This window comes from Convolutriloba macropyga, chromosome 1, assembly GCF_964194025.1.
Source record: "Convolutriloba macropyga chromosome 1, txConMacr16.3, whole genome shotgun sequence".
NCBI lineage: Eukaryota > Metazoa > Xenacoelomorpha > Acoela > Convolutidae > Convolutriloba > Convolutriloba macropyga.
Genome location: NC_134468.1, coordinates 64,939,184 through 64,965,956, shown reverse-complemented (window position 1 = coordinate 64,965,956; position 26,773 = coordinate 64,939,184). Strand labels below are relative to the sequence as shown.

At 31.7% G+C, this 26,773-nt stretch overlaps 3 protein-coding genes across 3 annotated transcripts in view; 2 read left to right on the top strand and 1 right to left on the bottom strand.

Annotated features, from left to right (window-relative positions):
• The window catches only part of LOC142350648 (uncharacterized), a 626,363-nt gene that overhangs the window by 371,865 nt on the left and 227,725 nt on the right, over nucleotides 1-26,773 (top strand). The window lies entirely within an intron of this gene.
• Nucleotides 1-26,773, bottom strand: part of LOC142341676 (splicing factor 3B subunit 2-like) — a 542,910-nt gene that overhangs the window by 318,477 nt on the left and 197,660 nt on the right. The gene's annotated exons all lie outside the window — the stretch shown is intronic.
• Nucleotides 1-26,773, top strand: part of LOC142346067 (uncharacterized) — a 96,588-nt gene that overhangs the window by 44,329 nt on the left and 25,486 nt on the right. Inside the window, exons 3-7 of the mRNA XM_075398602.1 lie at nucleotides 6,493-6,535; nucleotides 7,022-7,225; nucleotides 7,601-7,714; nucleotides 16,008-16,040; nucleotides 16,300-16,320. Of these exons, the coding sequence (XP_075254717.1) occupies nucleotides 6,493-6,535; nucleotides 7,022-7,225; nucleotides 7,601-7,714; nucleotides 16,008-16,040; nucleotides 16,300-16,320 (415 nt within the window). The remainder of the gene's footprint in view (nucleotides 1-6,492; nucleotides 6,536-7,021; nucleotides 7,226-7,600; nucleotides 7,715-16,007; nucleotides 16,041-16,299; nucleotides 16,321-26,773) is intronic.

Below are 26,773 nucleotides of genomic sequence, written 5' to 3'. Positions count from 1 at the left end.
TGTAGAGCCCAATTTCAAAAAGATGCACCTAAAATTAACAGGCAAACTTCAATTCGACGGACAGGAATTTGAAGCAGTGCTTATGTTGGAAAATGGAATTAGTTCGAATTAAGAAGAATAACAATCTAATTCTGAAAGACTGTAAACAAATGGAAGCTAAATGAGGACCATATGTCGTTACCGGTTCTATATAGGTATAATCCCGTTTTCCAGAGATCTACACTATGCAGGAATAATAGTTTTTGATTTGATATATAGGGAAGAGTGATTGCATTCAAGTTGATCCACTTTAAAACCACTGCGTTTCCTGTTGTTATGATTTAAAGAAATTAAAGTCTCTTTAAACAGTTTTTCTGAAACTTCAGGATTGATATTCAATTTAGACAACCCAAATGACTTCCAAATTACTTGTTCGATCTAGAAACATCAGTGGGGCTGAAGAGTGGGAAACCTTTATATTATACTTAACCGTAGATTTGCTAAACTTAATAAACGGCAGGAAATAGTTCCATAAATGTTTGTGTTGTCCTCTATACTTTGTAGAACCCAATTTCAGAAAGATGCAACTAAAATTAACAGGCAAACTTCAGTTCGACGGACAGGGTTTTGAAGCAGTGCTTATGTTGGATAATGGAATTAGTTCGAATTAAGAAGAATAACAATCTAATTCTGAAAGACTGTAAACAAATAGAAGCTAAATGAGGACCATATGTCGTTACCGGTTCTATATACGTATAATCCCGTTTTCCAGAGATCTACATTATGCAGGAATAATAGTTTTTGATTTAATATATAGGGAACAGTGATTGCATTCAAGTTGATCCACTTTAAAACCACTGCGTTTCCTGTTGTTATGATTTAAAGAAATTAAAGTCTCTTTAAACAGTTTTTCTGAAACTTCAGGATTGATATTCAATTTAGACAACCCAAATGACTTCCAAATTACTTGTTCGATCTAGAAACATCAGTGGGGCTGAAGAGTGGGAAACCTTTATATTATACTTAACCGTAGATTTGCTAAACTTAATAAACGGCAGGAAATAGTTCCATAAATGTTTGTGTTGTCCTCTATACTTTGTAGAACCCAATTTCAGAAAGATGCAACTAAAATTAACAGGCAAACTTCAGTTCGACGGACAGGGTTTTGAAGCAGTGCTTATGTTGGATAATGGAATTAGTTCGAATTAAGAAGAATAACAATCTAATTCTGAAAGACTGTAAACAAATAGAAGCTAAATGAGGACCATATGTCGTTACCGGTTCTATATACGTATAATCCCGTTTTCCAGAGATCTACATTATGCAGGAATAATAGTTTTTGATTTAATATATAGGGAACAGTGATTGCATTCAAGTTGATCCACTTTAAAACCACTGCGTTTCCTGTTGTTATGATTTAAAGAAATTAAAGTCTCTTTAAACAGTTTTTCTGAAACTTCAGGATTGATATTCAATATAGACAACCCAAATGACTTCCAAATTACTTGTTCGATCTAGAAACATCAGTGGGGCTGAAGAGTGGGAAACCTTTATATTATACTTAACCGTAGATTTGCTAAACTTAATAAACGGCAGGAAATAGTTCAATAAATGTTTTTTTGTCCTCTATACTTTGTAGAGCCCAATTTCAAAAAGATGCACCTAATATTAACAGGCAAACTTCAATTCGACGGACAGGAATTTGAAGCAGTGCTTATGTTGGAAAATGGAATTCGTTCGAATTAAGAAGAATAACAATCTAATTCTGAAAGACTGTAAACAAATGGAAGCTAAATGAGGACCATATGTCGTTACCGGTTCTATATACGTATAATCCCGTTTTCCAGAGATCTACACTATGCAGGAATAATAGTTTTTGATTTGATATATAGGGAAGAGTGATTGCATTCAAGTTGATCCACTTTAAAACCACTGCGTTTCCTGTTGTTATGATTTAAAGAAATTAAAGTCTCTTTAAACAGTTTTTCTGAAACTTCAGGATTGATATTCAAATTAGACAACCCAAATGACTTCCAAATTACTTGTTCGATCTAGAAACATCAGTGGGGCTGAAGAGTGGGAAACCTTTATATTATACTTAACCGTAGATTTGCTAAACTTAATAAACGGCAGGAAATAGTTCCATAAATGTTTGTGTTGTCCTCTATACTTTGTAGAACCCAATTTCAGAAAGATGCAACTAAAATTAACAGGCAAACTTCAGTTCGACGGACAGGGTTTTGAAGCAGTGCTTATGTTGGATAATGGAATTAGTTCGAATTAAGAAGAATAACAATCTAATTCTGAAAGACTGTAAACAAATGGAAGCTAAATGAGGACCATATGTCGTTACCGGTTCTATATACGTACAGTACAGTTTTTCAGAGATGTACTTTATGTAGAGATAATAGTTTTTGATTTAATATATAGGGGAGTGATTGCAGTCAAGTTGATCCACTTTAAAACCACTGCGTTTCCTGTTGTTATGATTTAAAGAAATTAAAGTCTCTTTAAACAGTTTTTCTGAAACTTCAGGATTGATATTCAATATAGACAACCCAAATGACTTCCAAATTACTTGTTCGATCTAGAAACATCAGTGGGGCTGAAGAGTGGGAAACCTTTATATTATACTTAACCGTAGATTTGCTAAACTTAATAAACGGCAGGAAATAGTTCCATAAATGTTTTTTTTTGTCCTCTATACTTTGTAGAGCCCAATTTCAAAAAGATGCACCTAAAATTAACAGGCAAACTTCAATTCGACGGACAGGAATTTGAAGCAGTGCTTATGTTGGAAAATGGAATTAGTTCGAATTAAGAAGAATAACAATCTAATTCTGAAAGACTGTAAACAAATGGAAGCTAAATGAGGACCATATGTCGTTACCGGTTCTATATACGTATAATCCCGTTTTCCAGAGATCTACACTATGCAGGAATAATAGTTTTTGATTTGATATATAGGGAAGAGTGATTGCATTCAAGTTGATCCACTTTAAAACCACTGCGTTTCCTGTTGTTATGATTTAAAGAAATTAAAGTCTCTTTAAACAGTTTTTCTGAAACTTCAGGATTGATATTCAATATAGACAACCCAAATGACTTCAAAATTACTTGTTCGATCTAGAAACATCAGTGGGGCTGAAGAGTGGGAAACCTTTATATTATACTTAACCGTAGATTTGCTAAACTTAATAAACGGCAGGAAATAGTTCCATAAATGTTTGTTTTGTCCTCTATACTTTGTAGAGCCCAATTTCAAAAAGATGCACCTAAAATTAACAGGCAAACTTCAGTTTGACGGACAGGGTTTTGAAGCAGTGCTTATGTTGGAACATGGAATTAGTTCGAATTAAGAAGAATAACAATCTAATTCTGAAAGACTGTAAACAAATGGAAGCTAAATGAGGACCATATGTCGTTACCGGTTCTATATACGTATAATCCCGTTTTCCAGAGATCTACATTATGCAGGAATAATAGTTTTTGATTTAATATATAGGGAACAGTGATTGCATTCAAGTTGATCCACTTTAAATTCACTGCGTTTCCTGTTGTTATGATTTAAAGAAATTAAAGTCTCTTTAAACAGTTTTTCTGAAACTTCAGGATTGATATTCAATATAGACAACCCAAATGACTTCCAAATTACTTGTTCGATCTAGAAACATCAGTGGGGCTGAAGAGTGGGAAACCTTTATATTATACTTAACCGTAGATTTGCTAAACTTAATAAACGGCAGGAAATAGTTCCATAAATGTTTTTTTTGTCCTCTATACTTTGTAGAGCCCAATTTCAAAAAGATGCACCTAAAATTAACAGGCAAACTTCAATTCGACGGACAGGAATTTGAAGCAGTGCTTATGTTGGAAAATGGAATTAGTTCGAATTAAGAAGAATAACAATCTAATTCTGAAAGACTGTAAACAAATGGAAGCTAAATGAGGACCATATGTCGTTACCGGTTCTATATACGTATAATCCCGTTTTCCAGAGATCTACACTATGCAGGAATAATAGTTTTTGATTTGATATATAGGGAAGAGTGATTGCATTCAAGTTGATCCACTTTAAAACCACTGCGTTTCCTGTTGTTATGATTTAAAGAAATTAAAGTCTCTTTAAACAGTTTTTCTGAAACTTCAGGATTGATATTCAATATAGACAACCCAAATGACTTCCAAATTACTTGTTCGATCTAGAAACATCAGTGGGGCTGAAGAGTGGGAAACCTTTATATTATACTTAACCGTAGATTTGCTAAACTTAATAAACGGCAGGAAATAGTTCCATAAATGTTTGTTTTGTCCTCTATACTTTGTAGAGCCCAATTTCAAAAAGATGCACCTAAAATTAACAGGCAAACTTCAGTTTGACGGACAGGGTTTTGAAGCAGTGCTTATGTTGGAACATGGAATTAGTTCGAATTAAGAAGAATAACAATCTAATTCTGAAAGACTGTAAACAAATGGAAGCTAAATGAGGACCATATGTCGTTACCGGTTCTATATACGTATAATCCCGTTTTCCAGAGATCTACATTATGCAGGAATAATAGTTTTTGATTTAATATATAGGGAACAGTGATTGCATTCAAGTTGATCCACTTTAAAACCACTGCGTTTCCTGTTGTTATGATTTAAAGAAATTAAAGTCTCTTTAAACAGTTTTTCTGAAACTTCAGGATTGATATTCAATATAGACAACCCAAATGACTTCCAAATTACTTGTTCGATCTAGAAACATCAGTGGGGCTGAAGAGTGGGAAACCTTTATATTATACTTAACCGTAGATTTGCTAAACTTAATAAACGGCAGGAAATAGTTCCATAAATGTTTTTTTTGTCCTCTATACTTTGTAGAGCCCAATTTCAAAAAGATGCACCTAAAATTAACAGGCAAACTTCAATTCGACGGACAGGAATTTGAAGCAGTGCTTATGTTGGAAAATGGAATTAGTTCGAATTAAGAAGAATAACAATCTAATTCTGAAAGACTGTAAACAAATGGAAGCTAAATGAGGACCATATGTCGTTACCGGTTCTATATAGGTATAATCCCGTTTTCCAGAGATCTACACTATGCAGGAATAATAGTTTTTGATTTGATATATAGGGAAGAGTGATTGCATTCAAGTTGATCCACTTTAAAACCACTGCGTTTCCTGTTGTTATGATTTAAAGAAATTAAAGTCTCTTTAAACAGTTTTTCTGAAACTTCAGGATTGATATTCAATTTAGACAACCCAAATGACTTCCAAATTACTTGTTCGATCTAGAAACATCAGTGGGGCTGAAGAGTGGGAAACCTTTATATTATACTTAACCGTAGATTTGCTAAACTTAATAAACGGCAGGAAATAGTTCCATAAATGTTTGTGTTGTCCTCTATACTTTGTAGAACCCAATTTCAGAAAGATGCACCTAAAATTAACAGGCAAACTTCAGTTCGACGGACAGGGTTTTGAAGCAGTGCTTATGTTGGATAATGGAATTAGTTCGAATTAAGAAGAATAACAATCTAATTCTGAAAGACTGTAAACAAATAGAAGCTAAATGAGGACCATATGTCGTTACCGGTTCTATATACGTATAATCCCGTTTTCCAGAGATCTACATTATGCAGGAATAATAGTTTTTGATTTAATATATAGGGAAGAGTGATTGCATTCAAGTTGATCCACTTTAAAACCACTGCGTTTCCTGTTGTTATGATTTAAAGAAATTAAAGTCTCTTTAAACAGTTTTTCTGAAACTTCAGGATTGATATTCAAAATAGACAACCCAAATGACTTTCAAATTACTTGTTCGATCTAGAAACATCACGGGGGGCTGAAGAGTGGGAAACCTTTATATTATACTTAACCGTAGATTTGCTAAACTTAATAAACGGCAGGAAATAGTTCCATAAATGTTTGTTTTGTCCTCTATACTTTGTAGAGCCCAATTTCAAAAAGATGCACCTAAAATTAACAGGCAAACTTCAGTTCGACGGACAGGGTTTTGAAGCAGTGCTTATGTTGGAAAATGGAAATAGTTCGAATTAAGAAGAATAACAATCTGATTCTGAAAGACTTTAAAGAATGGAAGCTAAATGAGGACCATATGTCGTTACCGGTTCTATATACGTATAATCCAGTTTTCCAGAGAGCTACTTTATGCAGGAATAGTAGTTTTTGACTTATTATATAGGGAAGAGTGATTATATTCAAATTGATCCACTTTAAAACCACTGCGTTTCCTGTTGTTATGATTTAAAGAAATTAAAGTCGCTTAAAACCGTTTTTCTGAAACTTCAGGATTGATAGAAAATTCAGACAACCCAAATGGCTCCCATAATACTTGTTCGATCTAGAAACATCAGTAGAGCTGAAGAGCGGGAAAAATTGATGCTAAACTTTACAGTAACTTTGCAAAATTTAAAATTGAAACACTTTGAAAAAATGCTGGACGCTGCCTAATAAATGTGTTGTTGTTTCTCCTAAAGTTTGTATTTGTGTTGTGTTTTAGTTTCTGCTAAACTTTTGTTGTTTCACTGCCGAATGCAATGAAGGTTATTTTCAGGTAACCACACCTGAACTTGTTCATGTGAAAATTTACCTGAAATTCAGTTCAGGTGTATTTCAGGTGCTTTTACACCTGAACTTCACCTGAACTTCTAGTTACCTGAACTTGGTTCAGGTAAATTTACCTGAACTTTTTTTAGTGTGTATTGATCGAATTGTTTTGATCAGAAAAGTTTTTCCGTTAACGGGTACGCAATTAAATGCTCTCATGGTTTATCCGTATTTGTTTTTCACCAAAAAATTTGCAAAGTATCCTGATATTTATTACCTAAGGATCAGACGTATGACTAATTCTCATAGAAACCTCGCTCAACCTCATTTATTATGATGAGGTTTTTATGCAACAAAATTGAGATGTGCACTGAATCTTGTTTCATTGATCAGTATCGGGTTTACCACTTAACAAATGCAAGAACACCTCATTTGGTCAATCAATGGATTTTATAATTATTTGAGTCATGTTAAAATTTTAGCATCCGATGGAAGGCCAGTTGATATTAGACATGAGATTGTGACCAGAAAAAGTGTAAGAGTGAGTTGGAGTGTACCAGATGCATTCATAACAAAAACTGAGTCAACATCAGTGGGAAGTACAGCTGGGCAGCTGGGAGACAATAGTAGATACAATGTTTATCTCAATAATGTCTTGACAGACACTGTCATAGCCGATAGAAAAGGTCAGCTATGCACATTTAGCTTTTTGAAGCAATGCTGTAATCAAAATGACCTCTGGTTCAATTCTGGGTTTATGAGAACGAAATAATCACATTGTCTCTATAGTGGGGGAGAGGGGGTCCATGTTTTATGGTCAAATTAGAAACTTACGTCTAACTTACAGGTAACTAAGTATGCGATCCAACAAATCTGCTTTGAGAAGTCATAAATTTATGGTGTAAGAGCGCTGTTCTTAATATTAACAGTTTGCCTCCTTCAGTCACCCCCCCCCCCCTCAATTCATGGTGTTTGATCGATGTAGCCCAATCAAAAGAACCAAAATGCTTGCTACTGTTTGTCTTGGCCGGCTCCTTATGGGAGTCTGATTTCTGTTTCAGACCTAAGCACAGTTTTGGCTCGTTTGGATATGTGCCAGAAGAATGAAGTTACTTTAGAAGCTATTACAGACGATGGTGCACGTCATTTCACAGCCAGAACTATCGTATTGGATTGTTAGTATTGTGCTCAACAATGCCCGCGTGGAGAAAAAATTGGAAAAATATGTAAGATAAGCGGCGAAAAGTTGGTTTTTTCACCGCAAATTTTGTACATAATTTTGCTGTGAAATGCGCTGAATGCGGTGAAATTATGTAAGTTCACCGCTAGAGTAAACGGTGAACTTACAAGAAATCACCACATTTCACCGCCTACTACAAGTTACCGTCCTTGCACGGATTCGAACCTCTCACCTCCTGCATGTCAGCCACTTCTTCCACTGCTCCACTTCTCACTAATATGTAGCATATTTTTTTGAATTTTAATCAAATTCACTCTACATTTTGTAAAACATGCGTGTTGAACTCTTGTAAGATTAGCTAGCGGTGAATTACAAATTTTAGCAGTGAAATGCGGTGAAATGTGGTGATTATTTGTAAGTTCACGGCTTACTCTAGTGTTGAAATTACATAAATTCACCGCCTAAAATAAGTTTCAAAAAGATGTATGATTATTCGTGGGTAATTTTTCCGTGTGTCTTTTAATAAATGTGTCTTAACTTCGTTGAATATATGTTATTTCACCACTACGTTAAGTGGTGAATTTGTGTAATTTCATCGCATTCACTGCTGATCTCACACAATTTTAACACTTTTTTCTAAACGGTGAGTTTGTAATTTCACTATTAAGTTAAACGGTGAGTTTTTTGTAATTTCACCGAATTCAATGCTGTTCTCACACAATTTTAACATTTTTCTCTAAGCGGTGAATTTATGTAAGTTCACCACTAAATTAGGTGGTGAATTTGTGTAATTTCGTCGCATTCACTGCTGATCTCACACAACTTTAACACTTTTTTCGAAGCGGTGAATTTGTAATTTCACTGTTAAATTAAACGGTATAATTTATGTAATTTCACCGAATTCAATGCTGTCCTCACACAATTTTAGCAATTTTCTAAGCGGTGAATTTATGTATGTTCACCACTAAGTTAAGCGATGACTTTGTGTAATTTCATCGCATTGACCGCTTATCTTACATAAGTTGGACACTTTTTTCAAAGCGGTGAATTTATGTATTTTTACCGCTAAATTCAGTAGTGAAATTTTATCAAGTAATTTCACCGCTACCAGGCGATAAAGGTTTTTTCACCGCATTCACCGCCTGATTTATGTAATTTCACCGAATTCAATGCTGTTCTCACACAATTTTAACATTTTTCTCTAAGCGGTGAATTTATGTAAGTTCACAACTAAATTAAGTGATGAATTTGTGTAATTTCATCGCATTGACCGCTTATCGTACATAAGTTGGACACTTTTTTCAAAGCGGTGAATTTATGTAATTTTACCGCTAAATTCAGCAGTGAAATTATATCATGTAATTTCACCGCTAGCAGGCGATGAGAGTTTTTTCACCGCAATATGCTCAGTTAAAGGATGTCTTTGTTGGTTTGTATAATTATGACTTTAAGATTAGGCTACGTGACTCTGCTTTAAGTCACGGAGAAATTCTGGCGTTTATCGAGAACTTCAAAGCGGTTCAAGGTGCCACAATCTTGAAAGGCAAATTTGGGAAAAATATATAGGAACTTTTGGCATTTTAATTTCTAGCACTGCAGAACATAACGTGGCCAATGTCCAACAAGACAAATTTCAATAAATGTTGCGTTTTGTGGAATCGAGTGACAAAACTCTGTCCCCAGTTTTTACCGATCATATAACATTTTCAACAGAAATTTATTTACGCTAAAAATAGAAATGAGTTACATATATTCTGGAAATTGCTTACATTTCGCCATGAGTTTTCACGGATAAACGAGTAATCCCAGAACTGCTAATTGTTCTCTCAATCCGCAATTTTTATCGAGAGGGAAAATTGGGAAGTTAATCACAGTTGGCAGTTGGGCTTTATTTCATTTCGGTCTATTTCACATTATCTCAGTTTTTTTAAAGAGCTATTAATAGCGTGGAAGCTAGTGACTTATGACCCTGAAAACTAGGGAAGAAAGAATGACCCAAGTTTTCACGCTAGTACCAAAAACACGCTGCCCAAAACACGCTTCCCAGAAAAATAACTGCACGTGTATCCAATAATGAAGCAAACTTGAATTAATTAAGACTAGCGCAAATGATTTCCACGGATGCTTAAAAATCTAATCTTAAAACATAGAACATGAAAACTCCAGGAAAACTGATTGTGCATTCTTAATTTTCGAACATAGTCCTTGTATTGACTTTCGGCAACTTAAAAAGTTTATATGAGTAATTTATCTGTATATCTATATATTAACCTCATATTGACAGAGAGCCACCGAACACCGTGTTTAAGCGTCTATCTTGACATGTTTCAACGGCTCTCAAAGATGCTGTTCGTCAAAAGCGATTAGCGAGTGGATTAAGAGGCAGAAGCGTGATAGACTGGGCCATGGTGCAGCAGATGCCCCATTTTAAGCGTTATTTTGAAATAAAATGCTCCACCTCGGGAGCTAGATGAAGGCAGTCCCGATTTCTCAATTATCAATATGAGCAACTGCTTAAATTATCAATGTGAATTATCAATATGAACAAAATTTTCACTTCTAAAGTCACTTTTTCACGCTTGACTTCTCCGTTTTTATTTCATCCAGTTTTTGCTTCATCCATTCTCTGTTTTTGCTTCATTCATTTTTACTTATTCAAAAATTAGATCCGCTGATAAAACAAAAGCATTTGTAAGAAAAGGTGCAACTGTGGCATGATAACCGAATGGTGTTTAGTTCTCTCGAGCACTCCAGAGGTTGATATTTTGAATCCATCCTATCTCGATTTTGTAGGCGCTCCTAATCAAAAAGTTATCTAGCCTACAACCCCGAAATAAATTGCCCTGCCTTTTTTCGAGAATAAATTATGCAATGTCAGTCGATTCATGTTTTAAATCGCTCTCGAAAAAATTTTCTATGGAAAATTTATCATTGTTCGCTTTGTTCTAGCCTACTGAAATAATCTCTCAATATTTTTCTCTCTCTCTTTCTCTCTCTCTCTCTCTCTCTCTCTCTCTCTCTTTCCTTGTGTCTCTCTTTGTTTTTCTTTAGTTTTTTCTATCTCTAGGTTTCACTGTATCTTTCTGTCTTTCCTTTTTTCGTTTTTCTATCTCGCTCTCTCTATCTATTTATCTCCTCTATCTATTTATCTATCACTCACTTGCTTTCTCTCACGCTCTTTCTGTCTCAATCGCTCTTTCTATATCTCCTTTATCTCTCTCTCTCTCTCTCTCTCTCTCTCTCTCTCTCTTATCTATCCATTGTTCTTTTCTCCTGATACATCGTTTCTCTTTTTTCCCGTTTTCAATCCACCATTCTCATTTTTTTTTGCCTTTACTTTTCTTAACTTTGCTCTCATCTTTATTGTCCCCTGCTGTCTGTTCTTTTTTCTTGCTCACGTATTTTTTTGCCCTGTTCCTTTCTTTCTTGCTCTGATAGTTCTACTATCGCTTTCAAATCCGTGTTCTTTTTTTTCTCTATGTTCTTTCTCAAAATATCTTATTTTTTTCTTCCTTTTTCTATCGTGTCCTTTTTCTTTTTTTAGCGATACATTTGATTTCAACATTCTATAAAATATTTTCCTTGTTTTCTTGTATTTTTATGTCTTTTTCAATCGCACTCGATTTACAATTTCCTCTTTCTCCCTTTCTCTCTCTCTCTCTCATCTTTTCTATTTTTTCGGTCACTTTTCTACAACATTATTTTTCTATATTTTCTCTCTCATTTCTACTTCTCACTTCCCTACTGTTCTTTTTTGTCTCATTATCTTTTGCAGGTTTTCACTCTTTTACAGTTGAGTTTTCTCTTTTTTCATTTTATCTCCTCTATCTATTTATCTATCACTCACTTGCTTTCTCTCACACTCTTTCTGTCTCAATCGCTCTTTCTATATCTCCTTTATCTCTCTCTCTCTCTCTTATCTATCCATTGTTCTTTTCTCCTGATACATCGTTTCTCTTTTTTCCCGCGTTTTCAATCCACCATTCTCATTTTTCTTGCCTTTACTTTTCTTAATTTTGCTCTCATCTTTATTGTCCCCTGCTGTTTGTTCTTTTTTCTTGCTCACGTATTTTTTTGCCCTGTTCCTTTCTTTCTTGCTCTGATAGTTCTACTATCGCTTTCAAATCCGTGTTCTTTTTTTTCTCTATGTTCTTTCTCAAAATATATTATTTTTTTTCTTCCTTTTTCTATCGTGTCCTTTTTCTTTCTTTAGCGATACATTTGATTTCAACATTCTATAAAATATTTTCCTTGTTTTCTTGTATTTTTATGTCTTTTTCAATCGCACTCGATTTACAATTTCCTCTTTCTCCCTTTCTCTCTCTCTCATCTTTTCTATTTTTTCGGTCACTTTTCTCCAACATTATTTTTCTATATTTTCTCTCTCATTTCTACTTCTCACTTCCCTACTGTTCTTTTTTGTCTCATTATCTTTTGCAGGTTTTCACTCTTTTACAGTTGAGTTTTCTCTTTTTTCATTTTATCTCCTCTATCTATTTATCTATCACTCACTTGCTTTCTCTCACACTCTTTCTGTCTCAATCGCTCTTTCTATATCTCCTTTATCTCTCTCTCTCTCTTTTATCTATCCATTGTTCTTTTCTCCTGATACATCGTTTCTCTTTTTTCCCGCGTTTTCAATCCACCATTCTCATTTTTCTTGCCTTTACTTTTCTTAATTTTGCTCTCATCTTTATTGTCCCCTGCTGTCTGTTCTTTTTTCTTGCTCACGTATTTTTTTGCCCTGTTCCTTTCTGTCTTGCTCTGATAGTTCTACTATCGCTTTCAAATCCGTGTTCTTTTTTTTCTCTATGTTCTTTCTCAAAATATATTATTTTTTTTTCTTCCTTTTTCTATCGTGTCCTTTTTCTTTTATAGCGATACATTTGATTTCAACATTCTATAAAATATTTTCCTTGTTTTCTTGTATTTTTATGTCTTTTTCAATCGCACTCGATTTACAATTTCCTCTTTCTCCCTTTCTCTCTCTCATCTTTTCTATTTTTTCGGTCACTTTTCTCCAACATTATTTTTCTATATTTTCTCTCTCAGTTCTATTTCTCACTTCCCTACTGTTCTTTTTTGTCTCATTATCTTTTGCAGGTTTTCATTCTTTTACAGTTGAGTTTTCTCTTTTTTCATTTTGCCACCTGTTTCTTTGTTACTTTCTCATTTTCTTAATTTTGTCTCTTCTCTTAATCGCTCTATTTTCTCTCAATAGGTTTTCTTTCACCACTATTTCGACCTTCTTTCTCTCTGTTTCTCCTATTCCTCCCCTTCTAACTTTCTTTCAATTGCGCTTTCATCCTAACTTTCTCTCTATTTTTTTTCTAATTTTGTGTTGCTCCTGTTCTTGAAATTGTGTCATCATTCCTATAATTTTGCGCGGTCTGCTTCTTTCCGTCCCCTTCTTTTCAGATTTCTTCCTGATTTCCTTATCTTTTTTGTTTTGGTATCTTTCACTCCTTGTTATACCTCTACCTCTTTCTTTCGCATTGGGTCTCTCCCTCTCTCTGCCTCTTTCTCGCTTTTTTCTGTCTCTCAATCTGATTTCCTCTTTTGCTCTAGAGTACCTCTATTTACATCCGTTTGCTGTTTGTTTTTTGACTGATTCCGTACTGTTTTTACTTCTCTCGGTCATCGACCGGACATTTTTTGTGTCCTCCTTTGGTCTCACTGTCTCTTTCACCAAATGGCTCTTTTTCTCTTTTCATCATTCTTCTCTCCGCTTTTTCGTTCTTCATTCTACTTTTCCTCAAATTTGTTTAGCCTGCTTTTTTATCCCGCCATCTCTTGTTCCCTTTTTCCGTTTTATATCTTTTTTTCTGTCATTTTGCTCTCTTCTTATCTTAATTCTCTCTTCTTTTTTCTCTTTTTCCTCTGTCTTTTTTCTTCCCTTCGCGCACCACACTTGCTGTAGGTATCTCGATTTTGCTTGTTTTCTTTTTTCTCCCTTCATTCCCTTTCTGTACTTTTTTGCCCTTTTTCACTAATTTTCTGTCACAACTTGGCTGTCTTTATTTTGCGCACTCTTTCTCTCTCTCACTTTTCGCCCTTTTTTCTATCACTTTTTTCCTCTCTTCTCCTCTATCTTTTTTCCTCTTTCCATTTTTCTCAATTGTGCATAGAACACACCGTTCTCTCTATGTATCTCTTTTCTTTTTACTCATTCTTTCATTTTTAGCGGTTTTTTTGCTCTTAGTTTCTTTCTCTTTTGTTTTAATGCCTTTCAATCTTTGTTCTACTTCTACCTCTAAGCTTAGCTATCTGTTTTTTTCTTTCTCTCTCTCTCTCTCTCTCTCTCTCTCTCTCTCTCTTCTCTCATTCTCTCCTACTCTTTCTCTTTCAGTTTCTCCTTCTCCCTCTTTTCTTGCAATCTCTCTTTTATTCGCATTTTGTCTTTTGTTGGTCTTCCATACTTTTTTCCCTGCATTTTTCCTCCTCCATTTTTCCTTCCGTCCCGTTTTTGTATTCCTTTACTGTTTTCTTCTTCCTGCAATTATTTCTCTCTCTCTTTCTCTCTCTCTCTCTCTCTCTCTCTCTCTCTCTTTGGATCCTCTTTCACTCTCGCTGGTTATGTTTCTTCTCTTTTGTTGTCCTTCCTTCGCCTCTTTTTTGTTTCTTCTTTCGTTCTCTCTCTCTCTCTATCTCTCTCTCTCTCTCTCTCTCTCTCTCTCTCTCTCTCTTTCATTGATATTGCTGATCATTTTTATTGGACCTGTCTCTTTCTTTTATCTCGTCTTTCTTTTGGAGTTCTGGCCTCTTCCTGGTTTGTCTTTTTTTAATCGTTGTCAGGATTTGTGTTGCGGCTATATGACGTTACGCCCACTCTAAATCTGCATTTTGCTCATTCGTTCGTTCAAATTTATCTAAATGGCGTGCAGGACGTTAGTTTTTAGCTGTACTCGAGTGAGTTTTTTGTTCATTAGAGTGATTAAATCTTCGGTAAGAACTTACTCATCTCTCAGAATGACTTCTTTTGCAAATTGATGTTTGCTTGCTTTTTTTGAAGAAAAATGATATCAATTAAGTAAATGTCACTCCAATTAAGTATATTTTTAGGACAGCTATTAGAAAGTGTTCAATAGTTTCTCCTTTTGCGTTTTCCTTCAATTAGAAATAATTGAAAAATTACCAAAAGAAACTGAAGTTTCTTTTTTTGTCTTTTTCACATTCATTTCTTGAGGCTGCAGAACTGCAAGGGTATCATGGCCGTTTTCCTGTCATCTGCCCTCTTATTTCCGTGTTTTTTTTTTCAATTTCCTCTTGTTCTTTTATTCTTTTTCGTTCCGTAGTTATCTCTTCAAAAAAATTACGCAATAAAATGAAAAACATTGTAAAAAACATTGTTCTTTTTATACATTTTGCCCCCTGTGATTTATTGCAAATGGTTTATGTGATAACGAGTGTGTTTTGTTTTTCCACCTCATTTCAAACTGTCAACTTAATTTTGTTTTTACGTTTGCACAAATTTTCTTCTTTGCAGATAATTTGTGCTCGTCTCTGATTTCAATCCAGATATTAAACTCCTTCTAAAAAGCAGTATCCAATTTTCTGTGGATGAATTGTTTTCATGAAAAATTTGTTGTGAAATTGGTTTCCTTGTTACTTACGCGACTGCTTGAGAACTCTTAAAGCAAATGCTCAAATCACTCGATTCAGTTTGAATTAATTTATTTTGAACTGTTGTCGTTGGTCTTAGACAGTGCATTTACTGTTTTTCAAAAACAGTTCTGCAAGTTTTTTTAAAAGTAAATATTTGAATATGTTGACTTTTAACTGCATAACGTGGATATCAGTAAAAGTTACGTTGAAGTCACTGAGTATTTCTAACGTTTAACGAGAACCGCGTAGATTTTTGAGATGTTCAGCCAGAATTCAGCATTCTTCTACGGAGACGTAACTTCGCTTAAAATACGCAACTTGCACTTTTTAAAGTGACGAAAGTCAATGAAAGCTAAATTTTGGCTATGTATAGAGCAACATGTGACATTTTGACTTCCAGCACTGACGAATTTCGGCATTATATTTCATGCACGAGCGTATTTTAATTGTTTGCAAATAAGCAAAAGAACCATTAAAAAGGCCAACAGAAACTAGTCTTAGATTGACTGATGCTGTTCCACTGCAGTTGTTGGAAAAATTATGTTTAAATTGTGTGATGTTCAGCTCACAAATATGAAACTCAAGCGGCAATTCATCTGTCGATTTCTCAGTTCCGAATGATAGTGAAAAATCTTGTGAGAAAAATTAGCCGTGTGTAGCTCTAATGATTTAAATGTGTTTAGGGAAGGATGCTGATTCAGTAAGCGCAACGCTTTGTAAGTAAAATCCTATAACTTCCTAAAACTCTGGAAATTACTTTTCCCATGTCAAACTATGCCTATCGTGATTGATTGTTTCACACTCATAAAAAGGTGTATAAATGATATTTGCATAGCTATACTTTGTCCATTTAATATCGGAGTAAGATGAATCCACGAGAAAAACAAAATCAAGGAAGTTGTTCGAAGTTGCGAAACGGAAAAAGATCTGACATCTTCCTCATTCTATTTACTGTTTGTCACCATTGAATTTTAGCAAAGTTTCCCGATCTTGCAGGTGAAGTAGAAAAACGAATTCAGTTTCAACAGACTTTCCTAATTAAGCTTCATTTCGCCATTGTATGAAGAGGCATGCGTGCACCAATACCAATTTGTAAACACTCGTTTACTATTGGTTGTTTATCCTCATTTTAATATATTCATTTGTTTATTTATTTAGAGCAAAACGCTAAAACTATGATTAAAGACCAATTTATTGTTTTATAAATCTATAAAAATAAGTAATTAATTAAAAAAAAATTCGAAATACATCATGAAAGCAGGAACTTGAGGAATACAGAATTAGAGGAACGATGACCAATACAGAGGAAGGTTTCTTTGAACTGTAGATCCTAAGCAAACTTTGAAGAGAAAATTGATTTTTTCCAGAAAAGTTTTCCAGAGAAGCCATCGTCTCTTAATCTCTAGAGAAGAGAAGAAGAAGCTTCTTCAAAAGTATTCTCGTTTTTTGGCTGAATTTAAATAATTTTCATGTTTTCAAATAAATTACACTTTATCAAATTTTAATGTAAAACGTGTTAAAAATATTTTTGCCAAAAACAACAATTTTAATTGGGTAACTGATTTAGGATATTGAAAACTTACGTAATTACCTTGGTAACCAAGCTGATTAGAAAAGTTTAATAAACTGAACTCCAGTTTCAATATTAACAGAACTCCAGTTTAAAACCCGTTGGTGTGCCTTTTTACTTCCAAAATCAGGAAGATTTAACAAACTGTCCAACTATTCAGGCTTTAATTTTTGAGACTGAAGACTTCCGGCAAAGTTCTTTCTGTTACCTGTCGCGTGCTGCTTTATAACAATACACAACTAAATGAGGGAACGACGTTTTTACGATGTTTATCGGAATGCCTTTTAATTATTGCCTAGTGAGCTCATCGCATTCCAAAAACATTATGAGGAAATCCATTTCTCATTTAGTTAATGGCTACGTGGCCAATCTAAGACTTGTCAAGTTTATACAGTCAGCTTTGTCATTTAATTTCACGACCACTATGTGTTCGTGTAACACAATATCATGTAACACAAATATCATGTAACACAATATCATGTAACACAAATATCATGTAACACAAATATCATGTAACACAATATCATGTAACACAAATATCATGTAACACAATATCATGTAACACAAATATCATGTAACACAATATCATGTAACAAAATATAATGTAACACAATATCATGTAACACAAATATCATGTAACACAATATCATGTAACACAAATATCATGTTACACAATATCATGTAACACAAATATCATGTAACACAATATCATGTAACACAAATATCATGTAACACAATATCATGTAACACAAATATCATGTAACACAAATATCATGTAACACAATATCATGTAAAACAAATATCATGTAACACAATATCATGTAACACAAACATCATGTAACACAATATCATGTAACACAATATCATGTAACACAATATCATGTAACACAAATATCATGTAACACAATATCATGTAACACAAATATCATATAACACAAATATCATGTAACACAATATCATGTAACACAAATATCATGTAACACAATATCATGTAACACAATATCATGTAACACAAATATCACGTAACACAATATCATGTAACACAAATATCATGTAACACAATATCATGTAACACAATATCATGTAACACAATTATCATGTAACACAATATCATATAACACAAAATCATGTAACACAATATCATGTAACACAAATATCATGTAACACAATATCATGTAACACAAATATCATGTAACACAATATCATGTAACACAATATCATGTTACAAAAATATCATGTAACACAATATCATGAAACACAATATCATTAACAGAACTCCAGTTTAAAACCCGTTGGTGTGCCTTTTTACTTCCAAAATCAGGAAGACTTAACAAACTGTCCAACTATTCAGGCTTTAGTTTTTGAGACTGAAGACTTCCGGCAAAGTTCTTTCTGTTACCTGTCGCGTGCTGCTTTATAACAATACACAACTAAATGAGGGAACGACGTTTTTACGATGTTTATCGGAATGCCTTTTAATTATTGCCTAGTGAGCTCATCGCATTCCAAAAACAATATGAGGAAATCCATTTCTCATTTAGTTAATGGCTACGTGGCCAATCTAAGACTTGTCAAGTTTATACAGTCAGCTTTGTCATTTAATTTCACGACCACTATGTGTTCATGTAACACAATATCATGTAACACAAATATCATGTAACACAATATCATGTAACACAAATATCATGTAACACAAATATCATGTAACACAATATCATGTAACACAAATATCATCTAACACAATATCATGTAACACAAATATCATGTAACACAATATCTTGTAACACAATATAATGCAACACAATATCATGTAACACAAATATCATGTAACACAATATCATGTAACACAAATATCATGTAACACAATATCATGTAACACAAATATCATGTAACACAATATCATGTAACACAAATATCATGTAACACAATATCATGTAACACAAATATCATGTAACACAAATATCATGTAACACAATATCATGTAACACAAATATCATGCAACACAATATCATGTAACACGAACATCATGTAACACAATATCATGTAACACAATATCATGTAACACAATATCATGTAACACAATATCATGTAACACAAATATCATGTAACACAATATCATGTAACACAAATATCATGTAACACAATATCATGTAACACAAATATCATGTAACACAATATCATGTAACAAAATATAATGTAACACAATATCATGTAACACAAATATCATGTAACACAATATCATGTAACACAAATATCATGTTACACAATATCATGTAACACAAATATCATGTAACACAATATCATGTAACACAAATATCATGTAACACAATATCATGTAACACAAATATCATGTAACACAAATATCATGTAACACAATATCATGTAACACAAATATCATGTAACACAATATCATGTAACACAAACATCATGTAACACAATATCATGTAACACAATATCATGTAACACAATATCATGTAACACAAATATCATGTAACACAATATCATGTAACACAAATATCATATAACACAAATATAATGTAACACAATATCATGTAACACAAATATCATGTAACACAATATCATGTAACACAAATATCATGTAACACAAACATCATGTAACACAATATCATGTAACACAATATCATGTAACACAATATCATGTATCACAATATCATGTAACACAAATATCATGTAACACAAATATCATGTAACACAATATCATGTAACACAAATATCATGTAACACAATATCATGTAACACAATATCATGTAAAACAAATATCATGTAACACAAATATCATGTAACACAATATCATGTAACACAAATATCATGTAACACAATATCATGTAACACAAACATCATGTAACACAATATCATGTAACACAATATCATGTAACACAATATCATGTAACACAAATATCATGTAACACAATATCATGTAACACAAATATCATATAACACAAATATAATGTAACACAATATCATGTAATACAAATATCATGTAACACAATATCATGTAACACAAATATCATGTAACACAAACATCATGTAACACAATATCATGTAACACAATATCATGTAACACAATATCATGTAACACAATATCATGTAACACAAATATCATGTAACACAATATCATGTAACACAAAATCATGTAACACAATATCATGTAACACAAATATCATGTAACACAATATCATGTAACACAAATATCATGTAACACAATATCATGTAACACAATATCATGTAACACAAATATCATGTAACACAATATCATGAAACACAAATATCATGTAACACAATATCATGTAACACAACATCTTGTAACGCAATATCATGTAACACAAATATCATGTAACACAATATCATGTAACATAAATATCATGTAACACAATATCATGTAACACAAATATCATGTAACACAATATCATGTAACACAAATATCATGTAACACAATATCATGTAACACAAATATCATGTAACACAATATCATGTAACACAAATATCATGTAACACAATATCATGAAACACAATATCATGTAACACAAATATCATGTAACACAATATCATGTAACACAAATATCATATAACACAAATATAATGTAACACAATATCATGTAACACAAATATCATGTAACACAATATCATGTAACACAAATATCATGTAACACAAACATCATGTAACACAATATCATGTAACACAATATCATGTAACACAATATCATGTAACACAATATCATGTAACACAAATATCATGAAACACAAATATCATGTAACACAAATATCATGTAACACAATATCATGAAACAGAAATATCAAGTAACACAATATCATGTAACACAATATCATGTAGCACAATATCATGTAACACAAATATCGTGTAACACAATATCATGTAACACAAATATCATGTAACACAATATCATGTAACACAATATCATGTAACACAAATATCATGTAACACAATATCATGTAACACAAAATCATGTAACACAATATCATGTAACACAAATATCACGTAACACAACATCATGTAACACAAATATCATGTAACACAAATATCTTGTAACACAATATCATGTAACACAAACATCATGTAACACAATATCATGTAACACAATATCATGTAACACAATATCATGTAACACAATATCATGTAACACAAATATCATGTAACACAATATCATGTAACACAAAATCATGTAACACAATATCATGTAACACAAATATCATGTAACACAATATCATGTAACACAAATATCATGTAACACAATATCATGTAACACAATATCATGTAACACAAATATCATGTAACACAATATCATGAAACACAAATATCATGTAACACAATATCATGTAACACAACATCTTGTAACGCAATATCATGTAACACAAATATCATGTAACACAATATCATGTAACATAAATATCATGTAACACAATATCATGTAACACAAATATCATGTAACACAATATCATGTAACACAAATATCATGTAACACAATATCATGTAACACAAATATCATGTAACACAATATCATGTAACACAAATATCATGTAACACAATATCATGAAACACAAATATCATGTAACACAATATCATGTAACACAAATATCATGTAACACAGTATCATGTAACACAAATATCATGTAACACAATATCATGTAACACAAATATCACGTAACACAACATCATGTAACACAAATATCATGTAACACAAATATCTTGTAACACAATATCATGTAACACAAATATCATGTAACACAATATCATGAAACACAAATATCATGTAACACAAATATCATGTAACACAATATCATGAAACAGAAATATCAAGTAACACAATATCATGTAACACAATATCATGTAGCACAATATCATGTAACACAAATATCGTGTAACACAATATCATGTAACACAAATACCATGTAACACAATATCATGTAACACAATATCATGTAACACAATATCATGTAACACAAATATCATGTAACACAATATCATGTAACACAAAATCATGTAACACAATATCATGTAACACAAATATCATGTAACACAATATCATGTAACACAAATATCATGTAACACAATATCATGTAACACAATATCATGTAACACAAATATCATGTAACCATGTAACACAATATCATGAAACACAACTATCATGTAACACAATATCATGTAACACAACATCTTGTAACGCAATATCATGTAACACAAATATCATGTAACACAATATCATGTAACATAAATATCATGTAACACAAATATCATGTAACACGATATCATGTAACACAAATATCATGTAACACAATGTCATGTAACACAAATATCATGTAACACAATATCATGAAACACAAATATCATGTAACACAAAATCATGTAACACAAATATCATGTAACACAGTATCATGTAACACAAATATCACGTAACACAACATCATGTAACACAAATATCATGTAACACAAATATCTTGTAACACAATATCATGTAACACAAATATCATGTAACACAATATCATGAAACACAAATATCATGTAACACAAATATCATGTAACACAATATCATGAAACAGAAATATCAAGTAACACAATATCATGTAACACAATATCATGTAGCACAATATCATGTAACACAAATATCGTGTAACACAATATCATGTAACACAAATATCATGTAACACAATATCATGTAACACAATATCATGTAACACAATATCATGTAACACAAATATCATGTAACACAATATCATGTAACACAAAATCATGTAACACAATATCATGTAACACAAATATCATGTAACACAATATCATGTAACACAAATATCATGTAACACAATATCATGTAACACAATATCATGTAACACAAATATCATGTAACACAAAATCATGTAACACAATATCATGTAACACAAATATCATGTAACACAATATCATGTAACACAAATATCATGTAACACAATATCATGTAACACAATATCATGTAACACAAATATCATGTAACACAATATCATGAAACACAACTATCATGTAACACAATATCATGTAACACAACATCTTGTAACGCAATATCATGTAACACAAATATCATGTAACACAATATCATGTAACATAAATATCATGTAACACAAATATCATGTAACACGATATCATGTAACACAAATATCATGTAACACAATATCATGTAACACAAATATCATGTAACACAATATCATGAAACACAAATATCATGTAACACAATATCATGTAACACAAATATCATGTAACACAGTATCATGTAACACAAATATCATGTAACACAATATCATGTAACACAAATATCACGTAACACAACATCATGTAACACAAATATCATGTAACACAAATATCTTGTAACACAATATCATGTAACACAAATATCATGTAACACAATATCATGAAACACAAATATCATGTAACACAAATATCATGTAACACAATATCATGAAACAGAAATATCAAGTAACACAATATCATGTAACACAATATCATGTAGCACAATATCATGTAACACAAATATCGTGTAACACAATATCATGTAACACAAATATCATGTAACACAATATCATGTAACACAATATCATGTAACACAATATCATGTAACACAAATATCATGTAACACAATATCATGTAACACAAAATCATGTAACACAATATCATGTAACACAAATATCATGTAACACAATATCATGTAACACAAATATCATGTAACACAATATCATGTAACACAATATCATGTAACACAAATATCATGTAACACAATATCATGAAACACAAAAATCATGTAACACAATATCATGTAACACAACATCTTGTAACGCAATATCATGTAACACAAATATCATGTAACACAATATCATGTAACATAAATATCATGTAACACAATATCATGTAACACAAATATCATGTAACACAATATCATGAAACACAAATATCATGTAACACAATATCATGTAACACAAATATCATGTAACACAGTATCATGTAACACAAATATCATGTAACACAATATCATGTAACACAAATATCACGTAACACAACATCATGTAACACAAATATCATGTAACACAAATATCTTGTAACACAATATCATGTAACACAAATATCATGTAACACAATATCATGAAACACAAATATCATGTAACACAAATATCATGTAACACAATATCATGAAACAGAAATATCAAGTAACACAATATCATGTAACACAATATCATGTAGCACAATATCATGTAACACAAATATCGTGTAACACAATATCATGTAACACAAATATCATGTAACACAATATCATGTAACACAATATCATGTAACACAATATCATGTAACACAAATATCATGTAACACAATATCATGTAACACAAAATCATGTAACACAATATCATGTAACACAAATATCATGTAACACAATATCATGTAACACAAATATCATGTAACACAATATCATGTAACACAATATCATGTAACACAAATATCATGTAACACAATATCATGAAACACAAAAATCATGTAACACAATATCATGTAACACAACATCTTGTAACGCAATATCATGTAACACAAATATCATGTAACACAATATCATGTAACATAAATATCATGTAACACAATATCATGTAACACAAATATCATGTAACACAATATCATGTAACACAAATATCATGTAACACAATATCATGTAACACAAATATCATGTAACACAATATCATGTAACACAAATATCATGTAACACAATATCATGAAACACAAATATCATGTAACACAATACCATGTAACACAAATATCATGTAACACAGTATCATGTAACACAAATATCATGTAACACAATATCATGTAACACAAATATCACGTAACACAACATCATGTAACACAAATATCATGTAACACAAATATCTTGTAACACAATATCATGTAACACAAATATCATGTAACACAATATCATGAAACACAAATATCATGTAACACAAATATCATGTAACACAATATCATGAAACAGAAATATCAAGTAACACAATATCATGTAACACAATATCATGTAGCACAATATCATGTAACACAAATATCGTGTAACACAATATCATGTAACACAAATATCATGTAACACAATATCATGTAACACAATATCATGTAACACAATATCATGTAACACAAATATCATGTAACACAATATCATGTAACACAAATATCATGTAATACAATATCATGTAACACAATATCATGTAACACAAATATCATGTAACACAATATCATGTAACACAAAATCATGTAACACAATATCATGTAACACAAATATAATGTAACACAATATCATGTAACACAAATATCATGTAACACAATATCATGTAACACAATATCATGTAACACAATATCATGTAACACAAATATCATGTAACACAATATCATGAAACGCAAATATCATGTAACACAATACCATGTAACACAATATCATGTAACACAATATCATGTAACACAAATATCATGTAACACAATATCATGTAACATAAATATCATGTAACACAATATCATGTAACACAAATATCATGTAACACAATTTCATGTAACACAAATATCATGTAACACAATATCATGTAACACAAATATCATGTAACACAATATCATGTAACACAAATATCATGTAACACAATATCATGAAACACAAATATCATGTAACACAATATCATGAAACACAAATATCATATAACACAATATCATGTAACACAAATATCATGTAACACAATATCAAGTAACATAAATATCATGTAACACAATATCATGTAACACAAATATCACGTAACACAACATCATGTAACACAAATATCATGTAACACAAATATCTTGTAACACGATATCATGTAACACAAATATCATGTAACGCAATATCATGAAACACAAATATCATGTAACACAAATATCATGTAACACAATATCATGAAACACAAATATCATGTAACACAATATCATGTAACACAATATCATGTAGCACAATATCATGTAACACAAATATCGTGTAACACAATATCATGTAACACAAATATCTTGTAACACAATATCATGTAACACAATATCATGTAACACAATATCATGTAACACAAATATCATGTAACACAATATCATGTAACACAAATATCATGTAACACAAATATCATGTAGCACAATATCATGTAACACAAATATCATGTAACACAATATCATGTAACACAATATCATGTAACACAAATATCACGTAACACAATATCATGTAACACGAATGTCATGTAACACAATATCATGTAACACAAATATCATGTAACACTATATCATGTAACACAAATATCATGTAACACAATATCATGTAACACAAATATCATGTAACACAAATATCATGTAACACAAATATCATGTAACACAATATCATGTAACACAATATCATGTAACACAATATCATGTAACACAAATATCATGTAACACAATATCATTTAACACAAATATCATGTAACACAAATATCATGTAACACAATATCATGTAACACAAATATCATGTAACACAATATCATGTAACACAAATATCATGTAACACAATATCATGTAACACAATATCATGTAATACAAAATCATGTAACACAAAAATCATGTAACACAATATCATGTAACACAAATATCATGTAACACAATATCATGTAACACAAATATCATGTAACACAATATCATGTAACACAAATATCATGTAACACAATATCATGTAACACAAATATCATGTAACACAATATCATGTAACACAAATATCATGTAACACAATATCATGTAACACAATATCATGTAACACAATATCATGTAACACAATATCATGTAACACAATATAATGTAACACAATATCATGTAAC